This window comes from Sebastes umbrosus, chromosome 18 (genome assembly GCF_015220745.1).
Source record: "Sebastes umbrosus isolate fSebUmb1 chromosome 18, fSebUmb1.pri, whole genome shotgun sequence".
Taxonomy (NCBI): Eukaryota; Metazoa; Chordata; class Actinopteri; order Perciformes; family Sebastidae; genus Sebastes; species Sebastes umbrosus.
In genome coordinates this window covers 28557929-28580295 of record NC_051286.1, presented here as the reverse complement: position 1 = coordinate 28580295, position 22367 = coordinate 28557929, and the positions used below count along the sequence as shown (strand labels likewise).

Here is a 22367-nt window from a genome sequence, read left to right as displayed (position 1 = left end):
ACAAGACATATTGGAAATTTTACACTTTATTCATTTAATACAATATGTCAGGAGCCTCAGTAGTGGGTGGAAGATCCATACGCAGCCACAACAGCCTGGCACCTCCTCCTCATGCTGGTCACCAACCTGGTCACACATTGCTGTGGGATGGCGTTCCATTCCTCAACCAGGATTCGTTGCAGGTCAGCCAACGAGGTGGTGTTGGTCACTCTAACACGTACAGCACGCCCAAGCTGATCCCACAAGTGTTGAATTGGGTTGAGGTCTGGACTCTTGGCAGGCCGTTCCATTCTCTGTACTCCCACATTGTGGTGGTAGTCTGTGATAACCCTGGCTCTATGGGGGTGAGCGTTGTTTCTTGGAGGATGAAGTAAGGTCCCAGATTGTGGAGATATGGGATCGCCACCGGCTGCAGAATCTCATCCCGATATCTCACTTCATTGAGATGGCCTTCAATGATGACAAGCCTTGTTTTGCCAGTGAGGGAGATGCAGCCCCACACCATGACACTTCCCCCACCAAAAGCTGTTACTCCATCGGCGCAACAATCAGCATAGCATTCTCCGCGTCGTCTCCATACTTTGACCCTGCCATCCAACTTTCGCAGACAGAACCTGGACTCATCACTGAACATGACATTCCCCCACATGTCGACACCAGCGCAAACGGGCCTGACGGTGAAGGGCAGTCATTGCAGGCTTCCTGGTAGCCTTATGAGAATACACTGTTTACCATTGGCAGAGCATTTTGGCAAATTTTTCTTGGGCGCTACCCACATAATCAGCTGTGCTGCTCATCCCACAAATGCATGATCCTTACAAGTTGGACATCATTGCGAAGGTAAATAAACAGGCTTTCCAACGATGTAAAATACAATGACCATTAGCATTGTAACAACAGAGAAATAATCCATCAAACACAAGTTTCCAGACTTTGTTTTTTCCATCTGCAGAAGTACATGTTGTGAAAGGAAAAATGTCAGTTTAGGGATATTTCCTAGTTTCATCATTTGATTTTTATCATTTAATTATCATCATCATCATGTACAGTATAATCTATTTAAATTAGTGCTATCAATCGATTGATATAGTTCATCGTGATTAATCGTAAATTTATCACAGATTTTTTATCCTTTCAAAATGTACTTTAAGGGAGATTTGTCTATATTTAATTATATTAACTATATTTAATACTCTTATCAACATGGGAGCGTACAAATATGCTGCTTTATGCAAATGTATGTATATATTTATTATTGTAAATCAATTAACAACACAAAACAATGACAGATATTGTCTAGAAACCCTCACAGGTACTGCATTTAGCATAAAACAATATGCTCAAATCAAAAGATGGCAAACTGCAGCCCAACAGGCAACAACAGCTGTCAGTGTGCCAGTGTGCTGACTTGACTATGACTTGCCCCAAACTGCATGTGATTATCATAAAGTGGGCATGTCTGTAAAGGGGAGACTCGTGGGTACATATATACTGGAAAAACAAAGTTTGGAAACTTGTTTGGTGGATTATTTCTCTGTTGTTACAATGCTAATTGGTATTGTATTTTATATCGTTGGAAAGCCTGTTTATTTTGGCAAATTTTTCTTGGGCGCTACCCACATAATCAGCTGTGCTGCTCATCCCACAAATGCATGATCCTTACAAGTTGGACATCATTGCGAAGGTAAATAAACAGGCTTTCCAACGATGTAAAATACAATGCCAATTAGCATTGTAACAACAGAGAAATAATCCATCAAACACAAGTTTACGAACTTTTTTTTTCCAGTTTATATATATATATACATATATACATATATACATCATGAACCGAAATCAGTTCCTGCACAACATCTTCATGTTTTTCTTTAGATGTTTATACTTATAATTCTTCTCCACCTCTCGTAGGTTCTGGAATACGAGCGTGATTACATGTGCACAAAGTGTCGTCACGTCTTCAGCGTGCAGGCTGATTTTGACCAGTTCTACACCTTTGTCCCGCCGGCAGCCTGTCCTAATCCTGAGGGCTGTACTTCATATAAATTCAGCTGTCTGTCTGGAGGATCTGAGCCTGCTGCCTGCAGGGACTACCAGGAGATCAAGATACAGGAGCAGGTAGGACAGTTCTGTTATGTCTTATTGTATTGCAGAGTGCCTATGTATTGCTCTCTTGGTCAGTGTAAATCTTGCCCCCCCCACTACAGGTGCAGAGGCTGTCAGTGGGCAGTATTCCTCGTTCTATGGTGGTGGTTCTGGAGGATGATCTGGTGGACAGTTGTAAATCTGGTAAGAACACTTGTGTACATTATATGGACGACCTCACAGTGATGAGAACCAGAACATTCTGATAACATCATCTCCACTACAACCAGAACGTTCTGATAACATCATCTCCACTACAACCAGAACATTCTGATAACATCATTTACACTACGACCAGAACATTCTGATAACATCATTTACACTACAACCAGAACATTCTGATAACATCCTTTACACTACAACCAGAACATTCTGATAACATCATCTCCACTATAACCAGAACATTCCGATAACATCATTTACACTACAACCAGAATATTCTGATAACATCATCTCCACTATAACCAGAACATTCCGATAACATCATCTCCACTACAACCGGAACATTCTGATAACATCATCTCCACTATAACCAGAACATTCCGATAACATCATTTACACTACAACCAGAATATTCTGATAACATCATCTCCACTACAACCAGAACATTCTGATAACATTATCTCCACTATAACCAGAACATTCTGATAACATCCTTTACACTACAACCAGAACATTCTGATAACATCATCTCCACTATAACCAGAACATTCCGATAACATCATTTACACTACAACCAGAATATTCTGATAACATCATCTCCACTATAACCAGAACATTCCGATAACATCATCTCCACTACAACCGGAACATTCTGATAACATCATCTCCACTATAACCAGAACATTCCGATAACATCATTTACACTACAACCAGAATATTCTGATAACATCATCTCCACTACAACCAGAACATTCTGATAACATTATCTCCACTATAACCAGAACATTCTGATAAGATCATTTACACTACAACCAGGACATTCTGATGACATCATCTCCACTACAACCAGAACATTCCGATAACATCATCTCCACTACAACCAGAACATTCTGATGACATCATCTCCACTACAACCAGAACATTCTGATAACATCATCTCCACTACAACCGGAACATTCTGATAACATCTTCTCCACTACAATCAGAACATTCTGATAACATCATCTCCATTATAACCAGAACATTCTGATGACATCATCTCCACTACAACCGGAACATTCTGATAACATCATCTCCACTATAACCAGAACATTCCGATAACATAATTTACACTAAAACCGGAACATTCTGATAACATCATCTCCACTCTAACCAGAACATTCCGATAACATCATTTACACTACAACCAGAACATTCTGATAACATCATCTCCACTATAACCAGAACATTCCGATAACATCATCTCCACTACAACCGGAACATTCTGATAACATCATCTCCACTATAACCAGAACATTCCGATAACATCATTTACACTACAACCAGAACATTCTGATAACATCATCTCCACTACAACCAGAACATTCTGATAACATTATCTCCACTATAACCAGAACATTCTGATAACATCATTTACACTACAACCAGAACATTCTGATGACATCATCTCCACTACAACCAGAACATTCCGATAACATCATCTCCACTACAACCAGAACATTCTGATGACATCATCTCCACTACAACCAGAACATTCTCATAACATCATCTCCACTACAACCAGAACATTCTGATGACATCATCTCCACTATAACCAGAACATTCTGATAACATCATCTCCACTACAACCAGAACATTCTCATGACATCATCTCCACTACAACCAGACCATTCTGATGACATCATCTCCACTACAACCAGAACATTCTGATAACATCATCTCCACTACAACCAGAACATTCTGATGACATCATCTCCACTATAACCAGAACATTCTGATAACATCATCTCCACTACGACCAGAACATTCTCATGACATCATCTCCACTACAACCAGAACATTCTGATAACATCATTTACACTACAACCAGAACATTCTGATAACATCATCTCCACTACAAACAGAACATTCTAATAACATCATTTACACTACAACCAGAACATTCTGATAACATCATCTCCACTACAACCAGAACATTCTCATAACATCATTTATACTACAACCAGAACATTCTGATAACATCATCTCCACTACAACCAGAACATTCTGATAACATCATCTCCACTACAACCAGAACATTCTCATAACATCCTTTACACTACAACCAGAACATTCTGATAACATCATCTCCACTACAACCAGAACATTCTGATAACATCATCTCCACTACAACCAGAACATTCTCATAACATCATTTACACTACAACCAGAACATTCTGATATCATCATCTCCACTACAACCAGAACATTCTGATAACATCATCTCCACTACAACCAGAACATTCTGATATCATCATCTCCACTACAACCAGAACATTCTGATAACATCATCTCCACTACAACCAGAACATTCTGATAACATCATCTCCACTACAACCAGAACATTCTCATAACATCCTTTACACTACAACCAGAACATTCTGATAACATCATCTCCACTACAACCAGAACATTCTGATAACATCATCTCCACTACAACCAGAACATTCTCATAACATCATTTACACTACAACCAGAACATTCTGATATCATCATCTCCACTACAACCAGAACATTCTGATAACATCATCTCCACTACAACCAGAACATTCTGATAACATCATCTCCACTACAACCAGAACATTCTGATAACATCATCTCCACTACAACCAGAACATTCTGATATCATCATCTCCACTACAACCAGAACATTCTGATATCATCATCTTCACTATAACCAGAACATTCTCATAACATCATCTTCACTACAACCAGAACATTCTGATAACATCATCTCCACTACAACCAGAACATTCTGATAAGATCATCTCCACTACAACCAGAACATTCTGATAACATAATTTACACTACAACCAGAACATTCTGATAACATAATTTACACTACAACCAGAACATTCTGATAACATCATTTACACTACAACCAGAACATTCTGATAACATCATTTACACTACAACCAGAACATTCTGATAACATAATTTACACTACAACCAGAACATTCTGATAACATAATTTACACTACAACCAGAACATTCTGATGACATCATCTCCACTACAACCAGAACATTCTGATAACATCATCTCCACTACAACCAGAACATTCTGATAACATCATTTACACTACAACCAGAACATTCCGATAACATAATTTACACCAACATACCGACAGTATGATAATAATGCACTTCCCGTGCCTGTGAATGTGTTCATATGTGGCCCAGCCCACCTCTGAATGTGGTCTGAGTGATCGGATCTCAATGCGTCCTCAATGTGTCTTGAGTACGTTCACACCTGCACTTACAGCTGTCCACTTATGATCGGATCACCCAGGATGTAGGTTAATACCAGGTCTGAACAGAGCCAGAATCCCCTACTAGCCTGAAATGCATTTGTATCGCTCACAGCATTTTCATTTACCTTTTCCTGAACTTCCACAGCAATTTACAGTGCTGCTTACTGCCGAAAAATCCCCACTTTTCATGCAGTGTGCAGGAAGAAGCATTTGAAGCAGTTGGAATAGTTGGAAAAGAGTGAAAGAGTTTTAGAGCAAGGACTTAAATGAGGTTTCCTTTAATCATCTTTGTTGGAATAAGGATAAACAACATCTGCTGAGGTCCAAGCACTGGCAAGAGCACTTTTATTTTGAAAACTAGGTCCATCCTCAGTTTCCTGCTAACATACAGTGAGAGTTGGGGAATTTTATTTCTGTTACAATACAGTTAACTTCTGGGGCTTTTATTTTGAAAAACTAGGTCCATCACTAGATCCCTAGTTAACATCTAGTGAGAGTTGTTATGCCTCCGCGCTGCTGACGGCCGTGGCCAGAGTGTCCGTACAGAGCAATTGAAAAGGCTCCCAGCATTCACACCAGTTAAGTTAAGTTAAGATAATTAAAAGCTGTTGACCTTCTAGGTCCTGGATGCTGATGCGGAGGGACAAAGGGTTGAAATGAGAATCAATGCTCTGCTCATGCTGCAGCTTCTGCTCCTAGGAGATGATGTGACGGTTTACGGGGTGATGTGCCAGCGTTGGAAGCCCTTTTATGATGGCGCTCGCTGTGATGTGGAGCTAGCCCTCAAAGCTAACAACATGGAAGTGAACAACCAGCAGGCTGCTGCTGCTCTTCTCCTGAAGGACGCTCAGAAAGAGTTTGAAGACTTCTGGACCAACTACAAACATGATCCCATAGCTGGTGGGTCACAGTTTACCTCATAACACTAAACATTCTAACTTTTTATTCCTTGTTTATTTGTAAAATAATAATTCATGTTATTCTCTCCCCTCTCTGTGTAGGTAGGAACCAGATCTTGTTGAGCCTGTGCCCACAGGTGTTTGGCATGTATGTGATTAAACTGGCGGTGGCCATGGTGTTGGCTGGAGGGGTGCAGAGAATAGATTCTTCTGGGACCAAGATCAGAGGTATCTCTCTCTATATATCTCAATGTCTATGAGAGTTTATATCTTTATTATGCAGTATATTGTCACAGCACAGGTAGTAGCCGTTAAATGATGTGTTTTAGGTCTGGGGGATTTAATCACCACTGAGCCTTACAGCCCGAACACACCAGGAACGTCAGGAGCGCTTGGCGGCTGCGTTACCTGTTGTTTTTTATTTTGGGCTCTTCTAGAGAATAGAGGTCTCGCCTATTTTTGACGCATGCTGCAACAACAGCAACAACAGACAGTGAAAGTGATCTATTGACTGTATATTAACATCATACCAGCAAAATTACTACAGTTTCGATGTCTATCTGTAGAATATGTTACGGACATGAAAAAAAAGTAAAGACTTATTTTTAAATCAACACTTCCTGCTTTCATTTCAAAATACTAGCCCTCAAGAGTTTTTTCTTTGGACAGAATTCCTTCATTTGTTAATGTGGGAGTTTTATTCTGAAATGTATGCCGGACAGTGTTGTAGAACATGCAGTGACTTGGAGAGCTCCATGAATGAATATAGTACAGAGTTTTAATTGTTGATTATTACTATTATTTATAAATTACCACACGTTTCTTAACCTTTCTCGGTCTAAAGTAAATACAAATGATATTTATAATGAAATGAAATGGCCATTAAAAAGCAAACTCTATTTAGCATGAAAGGGCTGACAGCAGCAGCAGAAACGCAGCTGAAATGCAGCTAAAATGCAGCTAGTGTAAAAGCCCGACGCATGAATCACGCAGCCACCACGCCACACAGCTGCCACGCCACACAGCCGCCACGTTCCTGGTGTGTTCGGGCGCTTATGGCTGTGCTGCCACTCAACAAGAGCGGATGCAGGTCTTACCTGAAATGGTCGTGAGCTCAGCTAGCTGTCCGCCACCGCTCCACTGAGTCCTCACAGTGCCATCCTCTCAGCTAGAGCCGTAGTAACCAAAGACGGAATTGTTACCACTCTTCAACCAATCGATCGATTGATTGATGAGGAAAAAGAATATGCAGGTTATCTCTAGATGGACTAAATGGTCACAGTGCACTGAGTGCATTCTACCTGGTAGCCTAAATTAATTCTATATAAACATAAACATACAGTTCTTCATTGTCAAATCTTAACTGAAAGAACAGGTCTTCTACAGTCATTAGTGCAAACAAAAAAATGCAGCTTTGTTATTTTCATATAAATATGATGAAATTATGGACTAAGGCCATCAACATAAATTGAAGCACAAGCTCAACCAGAACTATACTAAAAAACGTAGAGCTTTTTATCTCCCACTCATTCAACAGCGGCTCATTGGTCAGAATTCTTACTATGACAGTTAAGGCACTCAAATACTGACATATTGTCAATAAGAAAAACTTAATTCCAAAAATTAAATCACAAATGTCTGTAATGTAAATGTAATGTTCCATCTAAAGGCTGTTGGTCAATCCTCAACTGCTGCTTATGCTAGTTTCTACAGGGCAGGCACAACAGACTGACATTCACACGTGAAGGCTCACGCTCTTTGACCATCTGCTTTAATTCTGTATTGTTTATGATGGAGTCAGGTCGTATATGCAGCGATAAACTCTCTTATAGCATTAGATATTATTAATTCTGTATAGTTTATGATGGAGTGTGGTCATATATGCAGTGATAAACACTCTTATAGCATTAGATATTATTAATTCTGTATAGTTTATGATGGAGTGTGGTCGTATATGCAGCGATAAACACTCTTATAGCATTAGATATTATTAATTCTGTATTGTTTAGGATGGAGTGTGGTCATATATGCAGCGATAAACACTCTTACAGCATCAGATATGACTTTGTCACGGTGTGAATCTGCAGAGGGAGGCTGTCTGAACGCTGCGAGGGAACGGATTCTCCATCCAGTCTGCTTTTGTTTCGCTCTGCTGATCGACACATTCGGGTGATGCCGTTGTAATTAAATGTTTCAAGTGTCCACATATAAACCTGACTTCAGTTGAACAGTGTCGGCGTGCAGTTTGACACAAATCGTTGTCAGTTTAGCTCGACTATCATGAGCTACTGGGCACTACAGCGCCGCTACCACTCCTGGTGCGCTGCCAAAACTTTCCGGTAAAACTCACGCTCCGGAGTTTCTGTTCCGCGCGAGCGAGTAGTCGACATAAACAGCTGTTTGGGTAACGGCGAACCGAAATGATGTCGTTGACCGAACCGAACGTCCTGAACTGAACGGTTCGGGTCAAATTCACAAACCGTTCCACCCCTAGTTTGCTGTATGCTGGTGGAATGCTGTGTCACTGTGGACTTGATCTCGTCCTCTCTAGGTGAGTGTCACATATTGCTGGTCGGTGACCCCGGCACGGGGAAGTCTCAGTTCCTCAAGTATGCAGCTAAGATCATGCCCCGCTCTGTACTCACAGCTGGAATTGGGTCAACAAGTGCAGGTAGGCCTCAGATGAACCATTTATCAGAGAGCTTCATGTTCTTCCATAAAGAATCTGACATGCTTCCATATAAACATATCCAATCAGTTCCTGTGTTCCTGGACTAACTGAATGTGTTGACAGGGCTGACAGTAGCAGCGGTGAAAGATGGAGGTGATTGGCATCTGGAGGCAGGAGCCCTAGTCCTGTCAGACGGCGGTCTGTGCTGCATTGATGAGTTCAACAGCATCAAGGAACACGACCGCATCAGCATCCATGAAGCTATGGAACAACAGTCTATTAGTGTGGCCAAAGCTGGGTAGGACAGTCACGCATACACCTCCACACCAACATGCATGGAGTTTTAATGGGGTTTAGCGGTAAGGTATGCAAAGTCTCCAGATTAGAGAGGGAAACATGGTGATCACTAATACAAAGAAAGCAACTGCTTTTAGACAATTAGTGAATTTCTAACAACAAAGATTTCTCTAACAACAGCCCCAAAGATGAGCATGTCATCAAGTAGATCTGAACAGCAGAATTTATAGTCCACTACACAAAGGCAGAACTTGTAACTTGTACTGATGCCGATCATCAGGTCCACTGCATGTGGAACATCACTTTGTATTTTACATGAAAAGGTAAATAGGTCATCAGGTATAAAGCGTGGAGCTGCTCCAGAGTCAGTGAATGGACCCACAGGATGTTGGTTTCTTTCTCTTTATTCTATTGTAGAGTTCTCAGTTGTGAAACAGGAAATGTTCCCATATCCTCAGAACATTCCTCTGGATGCTCTCTGAGTCATCTACAACAGCTCTCCCTTTCATTGTCTATGGAGCAGCTCCACTCTTTTACCCTATGACATCACTTTATACCCTATGACATCACCAGTTGGAGTTTTAGCGCTCTAGTTTTTGGATTTGGAAGAGAGTTGCTCATGTTTACTAGTAGTTTTGGACTGTCTTATTAGCGGGGCAGTTCAGCATAACAATTCTGCATTGTGCTATAAAAGCAACAAATTTGGCACAGATGTAGGTTTATATGTTATGAAAAGATATAGATATCGGGGCACTGCCAATTTGGCCCCTGAGGGCTGTGATAAATAGACGAAGCAAATAGACGCTAAATATTCCTAAATGTTGCAGAAAACAGATTTTATGACTCTTGATGATATCCAAGGTGTGTTCAAGCTGATTAGATCAGATGTCAGAAGATCACAGATAGGTCTATTTCTTCTTTATATACCATAGGAATAACAGGGATGAATTTAGAGCGTGTGCGTGATTCCCCTTTGAGATGGACTGTTCTGTTTATTCGATCTCCTCCTCTCTACAGGATGGTGTGTAAGCTGAACACCAGAACCAGCATCCTGGCAGCTGCCAACCCTAAAGGCCAGTACGATCCCAACGAGCCGCTGTCTGTGAACGTAGCTCTGGCCAGCCCTCTGCTGAGCCGCTTTGACCTGGTTCTTGTTCTGCTGGACACCAGGAATGCAGAGTGGGACCACACCATCTCCTCCTTCATCCTGGAGGACAGAGGTAGAGGATGGGCTTTACCATATGGAAATGAAAAGCTAAAAGCATGATAATATTAGTATTTTAATGATGTGATACAACATCATCCCAGGTAGAAATCTCTTTGTATATCAGTAAATAGATCATATTTCTACAATAGAATAGTTGGACGATTTGAAGCTTCATTTAAATTCTAAATCAACATTTGAATGTTGAGTAACTTCTTTTTGTCTGTTATTTTGTTTAATGCCAGTATTAGTGCACCGTTCTCTCCGGCAGCGAGGTGTCTTTGTTGGGTTAGGTGAGGTGTACCACGGCAGGCAGGGAACAGCAAACAGAATAAAAAAACAGAACTTTCCAAGGCACTTATTGACTCAATACATTATATAATATAATATAATATATTAGGCAAATACATAAAATAAACTTCAGCTGCCCCTTTCTAGAGCTAGTTACTGATTAGACAGCCACCTGTTTAGCAACGCTCCGTTAAGCTAGCTCACCCAAAACCACACAGTTAGTATAACATTCATTTTACAGAAATGGTTCAAACTTTGAATGTTAAAAAAGAACGACAAAAGCTGTTGAATATTTCTGAACAAAGCTTTATTGAAAATTGCAGAATGTTGTTTCAGCAGGATAATGATTCTTAATACTGTTTTTGTTAAGATGTGATGTAAATAGTTTTCCTGGTTGCCTGATGAAGGTTTTTCTCTCAGGGTTGCCTGCTGAGTCAGCCAGCCTGTGGTCCATGGAGAAGATGAAGGCTTACTTCAGTGTGATTAAACGCCTGCAGCCGCAGCTGTCTGACGAGGCCAACAGCATCCTGACACGTTACTACCAGCTGCAGAGGCAGAGTGACGGCCGCAACGCCGCCCGCACCACCATCCGCATGCTGGAGAGTCTGAGCAGACTGGCTGAAGGTGAGGAGGGAACTTTGATTTCATCTTCTCAGTTTCAATGTGAAGGGAGTCAACCTTGAGTTGTGGTCACTTCTTTTATCACTGTTTTTACTACAAAATCTTTGTCAAACTCAAATGAGGATGAATTTTTTTGTACAGCTTAACAACACAAGTGTAAAATTACACAACCTGTCTACTACTGGCCTAGACCAGACATGTGTTCTGGAAATGTTCATTGGCAGCTTCTTCATCCATGACATGGTGTTTAAAGTTCTCTTGAAGCAGGAGGGAGATCCGACAGATTACACATCTTACCTATTCCATCTACCGTTACAGAAAGCTCTCTCTCAACATGCTCATAAAGACCCCGAGCATGCACTGAAACGTCCTCCCCCACTCTTGTTCAGTGACCGAGTGGTGGTTCTTTAAAAACCCATTGACAGTACAACAGCACATGTTCAAATCATAATTACATTTTTATACTTCATATGTTGAATCATTCTATTAGATTCAATATTTCTGTTTTCCATTATAAGCATTGTTTAACAACATTCTGTGCGTGTGCGTGCGCATAATTTCAAAAATTTTTGAGTTAGCGCTAGCTAGATGCTAGCAACTAAGCTAGCTAGCTACATCTCCAGAGCAGAGCGATACAGGTCAACACTGACAGCTTTATGACGTGATGAATGTTGTTCTGACTGGCAGGCAAATAGAAAGATAGACATAGCCAAACATATCCCCACATGTTATATATTATTATAAATTATAGTTATTATAATACATATAATAATAATAATAATAATACCGATTTCTTTCTTTTTTTATCATTTTCCCTCATCTTCCCTCCTATTGGCTGAGGCCCCCTAGCAGCCCCCACTCTCCTAAATGATAAAGATGGGTTATCTGCAGAGGTCACATTTAATGTCTGTGACGATTCAAATAAAGTTTAAGTTTAACTTTATTTCTCAGTCTACTGTAAAGTCATATTACACACAGTGTTACAGTGTTGAAAAGCCACCTATAGACCCATGATGCTCCAACGTCACTGAGGCTTGAGGCTCCTATTGTAAAGGGGGCTGTAGCCTACAGCAGGGACCTTTCAGCTCACAGTCTCCAGTCTGTGTGGAGAGGTCTCTGCTCCAGCACTGTCAGGTTGATGTGGCTGGTGAATAAACTGGATTAGATTGTGATCTGGCTGTGTGGGGAAAACAATCTTCTCCCAAGTGGTAGGTTTCTTCCAGACTGCATCAAGCCTGTCAGGCCCGCTCCAGAGGAGCATCTCCGCATCCTCCTGCAGAGGAGCATCTCCGCGGCCCGCTGCAGAGGAGCATCTCCTCGGCCCGCTGCAGAGGAGCATCTCCTCGGCCTGCTGCAGAGGAGCATCTCCTCGGCCCGCTGCAGAGGAGCATCTCCGCGGCCCGCTGCAGAGGAGCATCTCCTCGGCCCGCTGCAGAGGAGCATCTCCGCATCCTCCTGCAGAGGAGTATCTCCTCGGCCCGCTGCAGAGGAGTATCTCCTCGGCCCGCTGCAGAGGAGTATCTCCTCGGCCCGCTGCAGAGGAGTATCTCCTCGGCCCGCTGCAGAGGAGTATCTCCTCGGCCCGCTGCAGAGGAGTATCTCCTCGGCCCGCTGCAGAGGAGCATCTCCGCATCCTCCTGCAGAGGAGCATCTCCTCGGCCCACTGCAGAGGAGCATCTCCTCGGCCCGCTGCAGAGGAGCATCTCCTCGGCCCGCTGCAGAGGAGCATCTCCTCGGCCCGCTGCAGAGGAGCATCTCCGCATCCTCCTGCAGAGGAGCATCTCCGCATCCTCCTGCAGAGGAGTATCTCCTCGGCCCGCTCCAGAGGAGCATCTCCGCATCCTCCTGCAGAGGAGCATCTCCACAGCCCGCTGCAGAGGAGTATCTCCTCAGCCCGCTGCCGCCATGCTTCCCACTGGGGATGGTGTGTTCATGGTGGTGTGCACTGTAATCTGGTGTTCAGTCTTGCCAGAAAGATCAGTTTTGCTCTTATCAGGCCATAGTACCTTCTACCAGTAGACTTCAGAGTCTCTCACAAGCCTTGGCACCCTGCCAACATGGTGTTCTAATGTAATGGGATGTGGATGAAACATTTGCGTCATACATTACTGCATTTCTGTTGGTGTACTATTAAAAAAAATACTTTTCAATAAATCAGCTGAGTTTATTTCTATAAATGTAATAGCAAACATTGTATTAGGACAAACAAAATGCTGATAAGTAGAATTGTGTGTAAATAGCTGAAAGCAGCAGAACTGAACCTTGTTTTCGTCCCATCCAGCCCACGCCAGGCTGATGTTCAGAGAGACTGTGACCATAGAGGACGCCGTCATTGCTGTCTCTGTCATGGAGTGCTCCATGCAGGTAAGGACAACACAAGATGACCCATGTTACACTAATCCCATCTGACCCTTGCTTTGCGTTTGTTCCTTAATATATGGAACTGTTGGTTAAATGGATAAATTGCCATTTCTGCCATAGACCAATTCATCTTGCTCTTTGCCCATGTCTCTGTGTTCCACCCTGACCCTGCAGCAGTCTGTAACTGTAGGGTGCTCTCCTCCTCCACCCTGCAGCAGTCTGTAACTGTAGGGTGCTCTCCTCCTCCACCCTGCAGCAGTCTGTAACTGTAGGGTGCTCTCCTCCTCCACCCTGCAGCAGTCTGTAACTGTAGGTTGCTCTCCTCCTCCATCCTGCAGCAGTCTGTAACTGTAGGGTGCTCTCCTCCTCCACCCTGCAGCAGTCTGTAACTGTAGGGTGCTGTCCTCCTCCACCCTGCAGTAGTCTGTAACTGTAGGGTGCTCTCCTCCACCCTGCAGCAGTCTGTAACTGTAGGGTGCTCTCCTCTCCCACCCTGTAGCAGTCTGTAACTGTAGGGTGCTCTCCTCTCCCACCCTGCAGCAGTCTGTAACTGTAGGGTGCTCTCCTCCTCCACCTTGCAGCAGTCTGTAACTGTAGGGTGCTCTCCTTTCCCACCCTGCAGTAGTCTGTAACTGTAGGGTGCTCTCCTCCTCCACTTTGCAGCAGTCTGTAACTGTAGGGTGCTCTCCTTTCCCACCCTGCAGCAGTCTGTAACTGTAGGTTGCTCTCCTCCTCCACCCTGCAGCAGTCTGTAACTGTAGGGTGCTCTCCTCTCCCACCCTGCAGCAGTCTGTAACTGTAGGGTGCTCTCCTCTCCCACCCTGCAGCAGTCTGTAACTGTAGGGTGCTCTCCTCCTCCACCCTGCAGCAGTCTGTAACTGTAGGGTGCTCTCCTCCTCCACCTTGCAGCAGTCTGTAACTGTAGGGTGCTTTCCTCCTCCACCTTGCAGCAGTCTGTAACTGTAGGGTGCTCTCCTTTCCCACCCTGCAGCAGTCTGTAACTGTAGGTTGCTCTCCTCCTCCACCCTGCAGCAGTCTGTAACTGTAGGGTGCTCTCCTCTCCCACCCTGCAGCAGTCTATAACTGTAGGGTGCTCTCCTCTCCCACCCTGCAGCAGTCTGTAACTGTAGGGTGCTCTCCTCTCCCACCCTGCAGCAGTCTGTAACTGTAGGGTGCTCTCCTCCTCCACCTTGCAGCAGTCTGTAACTGTAGGGTGCTCTCCTTTCCCGCCCTGCAGCAGTCTGTAACTGTAGGGTGCTCTCCTCCTCCACCCTGCAGCAGTCTGTAACTGTAGGGTGCTCTCCTCCTCCACTCTGCAGCAGTCTGTAACTGTAGGGTGTTCTCCTCCTCCACCCTGCAGCAGTCTGTAACTGTAGGGTGCTCTCCTCCTCCACCCTGCAGCAGTCTGTAACTGTAGGGTGCTCTCCTCCTCCACCCTGCAGCAGTCTGTAACTGTAGGGTGCTCTCCTCCTCCACCCTGTAGCAGTCTGTAACTGTAGGGTGCTCTCCTCTCCCACCCTGCAGCAGTCTGTAACTGTAGGGTGCTCTCCTCCTCCACCTTGCAGCAGTCTGTAACTGTAGGGTGCTCTCCTTTCCCACCCTGCAGCAGTCTGTAACTGTAGGGTGCTCTCCTCTCCCACCCTGCAGCAGTCTGTAACTGTAGGGTGCTCTCCTCCTCCACCCTGTAGCAGTCTGTAACTGTAGGGTGCTCTCCTCTCCCACCCTGCAGCAGTCTGTAACTGTAGGGTGCTCTCCTCCTCCACCTTGCAGCAGTCTGTAACTGTAGGGTGCTCTCCTTTCCCACTCTGCAGCAGTCTGTAACTGTAGGGTGCTCTCCTCCTCCACCCTGCAGCAGTCTGTAACTGTAGGGTGCTCTCCTCCTCCACCCTGTAGCAGTCTGTAACTGTAGGGTGCTCTCCTCTCCCACCCTGCAGCAGTCTGTAACTGTAGGGTGCTCTCCTCCTCCACCTTGCAGCAGTCTGTAACTGTAGGGTGCTCTCCTTTCCCACCCTGCAGCAGTCTGTAACTGTAGGGTGCTCTCCTCTCCCACCCTGCAGCAGTCTGTAACTGTAGGGTGCTCTCCTCCTCCACCCTGCAGCAGTCTGTAACTGTAGGGTGCTCTCCTCTCCCACCCTGCAGCAGTCTGTAACTGTAGGGTGCTCTCCTCCTCCACCTTGCAGCAGTCTGTAACTGTAGGGTGCTCTCCTTTCCCACCCTGCAGCAGTCTGTAACTGTAGGGTGCTCTCCTCTCCCACCCTGCAGCAGTCTGTAACTGTAGGGTGCTCTCCTCCTCCACCCTGCAGCAGTCTGTAACTGTAGGGTGCTCTCCTCCTCCACCCTGCAGCAGTCTGTAACTGTAGGGTGCTCTCCTCCTCCACTCTGCAGCAGTCTGTAACTGTAGGGTGCTCTCCTCCTCCACCCTGCAGCAGTCTGTAACTGTAGGGTGCTCTCCTCCTCCACCCTGCAGCAGTCTGTAACTGTAGGGTGCTCTCCTCTTTCAGGGCGGTGCTCTGCTGGGGAATGTAAACGCGTTACTCACCTCGTTCCCCTCCGACCCCGGTCAGCAGTATCAGCTCCAGTGTCAGACCCTGCTGGAGGGGCTGAACCTGCCACTGCTCCTTCAGAAGGACATGGACAGACAGGCCAGGTGAGTCACTACCTCCCACACTGTTAGCATCTGCATGTCTCCATGCACACCAGCATATCACCACCGTCCATACTAACACGCCTGAAAACGCATATCACATGACCATCCAACACATGCTCACTCCGACGCACGGGGTACCCCCCTTACGTTACTTTGGACGGACCGGGGACGGCGTGTCAACATACACTCGTTACATGCATAGTGTCCTTTCAAAATAAACTTCTGTTTTCACAGGAAGTTAGGTTTAAGCAACGCAACCACTTAGGTAGGGTCAGGAAACGGTCGTGGTTGATGTTACTTTCACTGACTAATGACTCACAGGACCGACGATACCGACGAGTCACATGACAAAATAAGTCAACATTGCTTTTAGTTTCACATGGGACACGAACATCGGTCTCCTGGTTGAAATTCTTGTGTTTGTTTGACCCGCCCACCCTCAGCGAACTCTCGCTCTATTAATACTAGTTCACTGCTCCGACCGTCGCATAACGCCGCGGGAGGGATCACACTGGAGTTAGTTGAAAGCCCGGTTCATCACGTACTGTCGCTAAAGGTGCCTTCGTGCATCGGTTTCCGATGTCGAGGGCTTTTGACCAATCGGCAGTTTGTACACTGGTCATGCACGTGCCAGCGTAAACAGGAACCACATTGTCTACTCTGCGTTCGGTTGCTTAGTTGCAAAAAAAAAAAGAAGAACAGCAATGGTGAAAAGCAAGAGCAGATTTCTGAGCTTGGACTGATGACAAGGTGGAGCTGTTACTGACAGCAACACATGAGTATCAGGGAAGACCAATCAGAAAAGGACACGTTGGGACTGATCAAACCAAATCAGGAAGCCAACGTGGACGTCTGCGTCAGTGTTTTCAAACATCTCTGTTACTGCCCGTCCGGAGCTTTCAAACTAAAATGTGATCAGCAGTGTTTTCAAACGTCTCCGTTTTAGGGGTTCTACCACTCCAGAGTAGCGTGGACACTACGCACAAACGAAACAAAAATTCTGCGTTTTAATATGAAAACAAACTAGTGTGGATGCAGCCTCAGGATGTGGCTCATGTTATCTGTTTCTTATTGTCAAGAAATCACAAAGAGGTCAATGAACTTCCTTTGTGACAACTTCCTTAACTAGCACGTGTTGTCCATGTCCATGTGATCCATAGGGTTAGGGTTAGGGTTAGATCCATCCCACCAAACATGTCCTGTATTTGTCTCGTCTCGTGGTTGTATTTTCTCTTCTTATACTACTAATACTTCCACAGCAATCTGGGAATACAGTTTCTTTATGTGCCTGTCTTTAACATCATTTTGTTTAATGTGTTTAAAGTATTGTACATATATCAGGGTTCCTATAGCTTTAACCCTCACACTGAAGGAGTTCATGTGCATTGTCTTTGTTCACTAGGCTGAAGAGCAGAGCCTCAGAGGCCTCCCAGCTCCACCCACCAACTGATCATTACCAGTGTCAACTCAGAGACCCAAACTCCACCAACACAACACACCGCCATGACGTCACCACGGTGGACAGTGGCTTGGACTGGTTCCACTCCATCACTCCATCACTGTCGCCAGATGGTATGGCCTCGTCCATGACTACAGCAGCTCAACATACCCGGAACAGAAAACCAAACCCCAGCTGGTCAGACATGTCTCCAGTAAGCAAACAGTCACACTGTCAAAGTGAGAAGGACCGTCTGAGTAACACTGGCTCCTCATTGAACCGTGGAACTATTCCCTTTGCTTCAGAAGAAGACACCAGAAAAAGCCCAAAGGAGAGATGGAGAGATGAAACCCAGCCAAAGACACTGGGCTGTGTGTTTCAGAAAGTCTCCAAGAATCTGAGAGACAGACGAAGACAGCTGGAGCTGAATCAGCAGCATGGAGAGAGGGTGGTGTCTGCTGATAGTTTAGATACAACCTCATCAGGTGAGAAGCTAGCTCAGGATAACCTGTCCTCTGGCAGAGACAGTAGATGTGGGAAGGAAGACAAGAGGGACCAGACTGGGACTAAGAACACCAGTACTGAGCTAAAGGAACAGATGGACACTGAAGCTGAAACAGGTGAAGAGTTGCATGCAAAGTTGTCAGGTTTTATATTCAAACCAAGGAAGATGAGAGCTTCAGTCCACAACCAGCAGCTCAGCTCAGAGATCCAGACTAGTAGTAACCCCGGCAGCAGAGATCTTCACACCCACACACTTAGACCAGTTAGACCAGTTAGACATGAGGAGTCTGCTGACCCACTTACAGACACAGAGAAGAATAAAAGACAGAACCAGTACCAAAGAAAACAGGTGAGCTGTGACAGTGGGGGGGGACAGAGTGGGTCTGGAGTCAGTATGGATCAGGATGGTTTGGCCCGAGTCGACTCAGCCACCTCCATTATAGATCCAGCACCTTCCAGGTCCACTGTGGCCTCTTCAACGCTGGATAAACTCTCCAGATTCTCATTCACCTGCTCAACTGAACCCACGACCACACCTCAAACCACAGTGGGAAACAGTCCTCCTACTGGAGTGGAAGAAAGAGATAGTGCTTTAAATCCCCCTGAACACAGTCCTTTAGTAAGGAAAATCCAAACTGTACAGGACCCGGAGCTCCCACGAAGACGGGAACACCAACACTGGACAGAGTCACCGACTAAAACCATGTCCAAGAGCAAAGCAAAGCACACAGAGGGGACTTCTGCTGCAGACCAGAGGAACAGTGTAGAGATGGTGAACAATCTGAAGAAGAGGAAGTGTTTTGAGCTGGGCCCTCCACTGAGTAGTGTTGCTGGTTCCAGGGGTCCCTTCTCTCTGTTTGACTCTGTCGCGTTCAGTAATGATGTTCTGGACACTGACTGGGACCAAGAGGTTTCAAAGAAAGCCAAAATGTGAAGTCCTAGGCTGCTGTCACCATGTGTATGTGGACAATGATGCATTCTTGATTTGCTGTGGAGACTTCTTGCCTCCTGTAGTATGAAAGTAAAACTGTGAAATGGTTGGAGAAGTTCAGGTGTTGGTACTCTGCTCCAGCAGCTAGAGCTCCGGCTCATTCAGTAGCTGCACGCTGGCAACATGACAAGCAGCAGAAACCTAACCCTCCTCAAAGTAGTGTACCAACGTCCCCCCAGCTTAAGACAAATGCTGGTAAAGTCTGACCTCATCTCGGTTAGAAACACCACTTTCATTCATCCTCCGCCGGGGAATCATCGGCATGGTTCATGTGTACCAAATAACTACCCAATAACAGGGAAAACAATGAACGTAAGAGGCACTGCCCATGTGGTTTAGCATCTGTAGGAGAAACATAAAGAGCACTAAAGACCAGAGGCTTGTACTACGAAGCGAGTTCAACATACCCAGGGTATCTTCTTGTTATCTGGCTTCACTAACCCTAACAACAGAGATCTCACTAAACGGTTCTACGAAGCTGGTTATCAACTTGGTAAATCAACCCAGGGTTTCTCTGTCTGGTTATGAGCGCGTTCACATGAACTGGGAGGTGTTTGCAGCATCTGACCAATCACAGACATGAACAAGACTACTGACAGCAGACAGGCAGGCAGAGAGAGACATTTTACAAAAGGAAGAAACTATATTAGACAAATACGAAGATGTTAAACACTTAATCCAGACTAAAAGTAACACAGTTGAAGCTGCTAAATGCAGGAAATACAGCTGGTAAAAGAAAAAACTCCTGATGTGTGAATGTGTAAATTAACAGATTTATTAATTTTACGGAACACTCAAAAGTCATATATACTCGTCTAAATATAAATAACTTTTCAGAGTGTAATAGATGAATAGATTACTCATCATTTTACACTGTGAGGATGAAGTTACGTCTATGACTATTTAAACCTCCTTTCACCAGCTTCCCTCCTCTGTGGCGGTGTGAAACAGACTCAAGAGCAAGTAAAAAACAAAAATATATAAAAACATAATTCAAAGAGGTAAACACCCCCAGCATAAAGTCTGCCGTCCTTCCTGTATTTGTCAGTTTAAACTGTGTTGTTTTTAGCCTGAATTATGACTTAAACTTCTTCATATGTGTGTAATATTACCATATAATCACCGCACTGAGCTCTGATTGGTCAGTAGGAGGTGCTTTATAGAGTTGGTCTCTTATCTGGAACATAACCTGCTCCGGAGCAGGTTAGCTGTTCAGCATAAGTTACCATGGTGATCTACCTTGATAAGAAGTGAACCAGCTTCGTAGTACGGAAAACCCTGAGTTAACCCTGAAGTTACCTCGATAACCGCAAATCCTGTTTCGTGGTACAGGCCTCAGGAGCTGCATCTGGACCCAGGATTAGGATCAGGATCGGGATCAGGATCAGGATCAGCATCAGTGTAGCCCGGTGGCACCTGCTGGCGTCTCTCAGATTCATCATTAGATCTCCAAGAAGAGGAGACGATTTAAATCCCCTCTTACTCCAAACAGGAAGCTGCTATATCGTCACACACCTGGAGGTCTGAATCAAGAGGATGACATGTTCTTCTAACTACTCATCTTCCTATCTTCCTGTACATACACTTACATTGATATATTCTGACACATATTTGTAAAAATGAAAATACGTTATACAACAGGTGTCTTTTTTCATACTGTGATCGCATATAGAGAACTTATTTAAATCCAGTTATTGTACATGTATTAGATATAACCTTAATGTCATTTCATATTTTTGAATGTAGGTGATGGATTTTCTGATATATGTGATGATGAATATGACATAATGTTTATAAATGACATGTTTTTTATCCCGCTGGTGTTTTTGATAGACTGATGACGGATATATGAATATGGGTACGTGTGGGTACATGTGGGTGCGGTTTCCACTTTTTCATACACTTTGACCTGATGAAGATCCAGGCAGGATGGAAACATATTGTGGATCTTTGGATTAGTGTCCGGAGGCCTGCACTACGAAGCCAGTTCAACATACTCAGGGTATCTTCTCCTTATCTGGCTTCACTAACCCTAACAACAGAGATCACGCTAAGCGGTCCTACGACGCTGGTTATCAACTCAGTAAATCAACCCAGGGTTTCCCAGTCTGGATATGAGCGCGTTCACATGAACGGGGAGGTGTCTGCAGTTCATGACCAATCACAGACATGGACAAGTCCACAGACTGCAGACAAACAGAGCGGCACATTTTACAAAAGGAAGAGCAAACTATATTAGACAAATACGAAGAAGTTAAACACATAATCAGACTAAAAGTAACACAGCTGAAGCTGCCAGATGCATGTGTGAATGCGTAAATGAACAGACTTATTAATTTAACGGAACACTCAAAAGTCAGATATAGTCTTCTAGATATAAATATCTTAACGACATGTAAAGGATGGATGGGTTACACCTCATTATGTCCATTAATAAATATGAGGTGTGTATGACTATTTCCTCCTTCTTTCAGCTGTGTCCCATCTCCGGCGGTGTGAAACAGACTCAAGACCAAGTAAAAAAATAAATATAAAAATATATTCAAAGCGGTTAACACCCACAGCATAAATCCAGCTGTCCTTCCTGTATTTGTCAGTTTAAACTGTGTTTCAGTCTGATTATGACGGTAACTTCTTCATATTTGTGTAATATTACCATATGATCCCCGCACTGACCTCTGATTGGTCAGTAGGATGTGCTTTTATAGAGTTGATCTCTTATCTGGAACATAACCTGCTCCGGAGCAGGTTAGCTGTTCAGCATCAGTTACCATGGTGATCTACCCCGGTAAGAAGTGATCCACCTTCGTAGGACTGAAAACCCTGAAGGGTTAACCCTGAAGTTACCT

At 44.3% G+C, this 22367-nt stretch overlaps 1 protein-coding gene and 1 long non-coding RNA gene across 6 annotated transcripts in view; one reads left to right on the top strand and one right to left on the bottom strand.

Annotated features, from left to right (window-relative positions):
- Positions 1 to 19566, top strand: part of mcm9 (minichromosome maintenance 9 homologous recombination repair factor) — a 26989-nt gene extending 7423 nt beyond the window's left edge. For 2 of the 5 annotated variants that reach the window (XM_037750281.1, XM_037750279.1), the window contains 11 exons: positions 1909 to 2115; positions 2205 to 2286; positions 6294 to 6494; positions 6596 to 6721; positions 9045 to 9164; positions 9288 to 9462; positions 10479 to 10681; positions 11377 to 11580; positions 13859 to 13941; positions 16440 to 16585; positions 17988 to 19566. In XM_037750281.1, coding sequence (XP_037606209.1) covers positions 1909 to 2115; positions 2205 to 2286; positions 6294 to 6494; positions 6596 to 6721; positions 9045 to 9164; positions 9288 to 9462; positions 10479 to 10681; positions 11377 to 11580; positions 13859 to 13941; positions 16440 to 16585; positions 17988 to 19461 — 3021 coding nt within the window. In that variant the 3' untranslated portion in view covers positions 19462 to 19566. Of the gene's footprint in view, positions 1 to 1908; positions 2116 to 2204; positions 2287 to 6280; positions 6495 to 6595; positions 6722 to 9044; positions 9165 to 9287; positions 9463 to 10478; positions 10682 to 11376; positions 11581 to 12426; positions 12525 to 13858; positions 13942 to 16439; positions 16586 to 17987 lie in introns of those variants that run through there. The other 3 variants (XM_037750282.1, XM_037750283.1, XM_037750284.1) reach the window with 3 other exon arrangements.
- On the bottom strand, positions 9472 to 22367 carry LOC119476785. The gene is made up of 3 exons (XR_005204104.1): positions 22355 to 22367; positions 21422 to 21427; positions 9472 to 10236 (listed from the first exon to the last, which is right to left on the bottom strand). It is a non-coding gene; the product is annotated as an uncharacterized LOC119476785 (long non-coding RNA).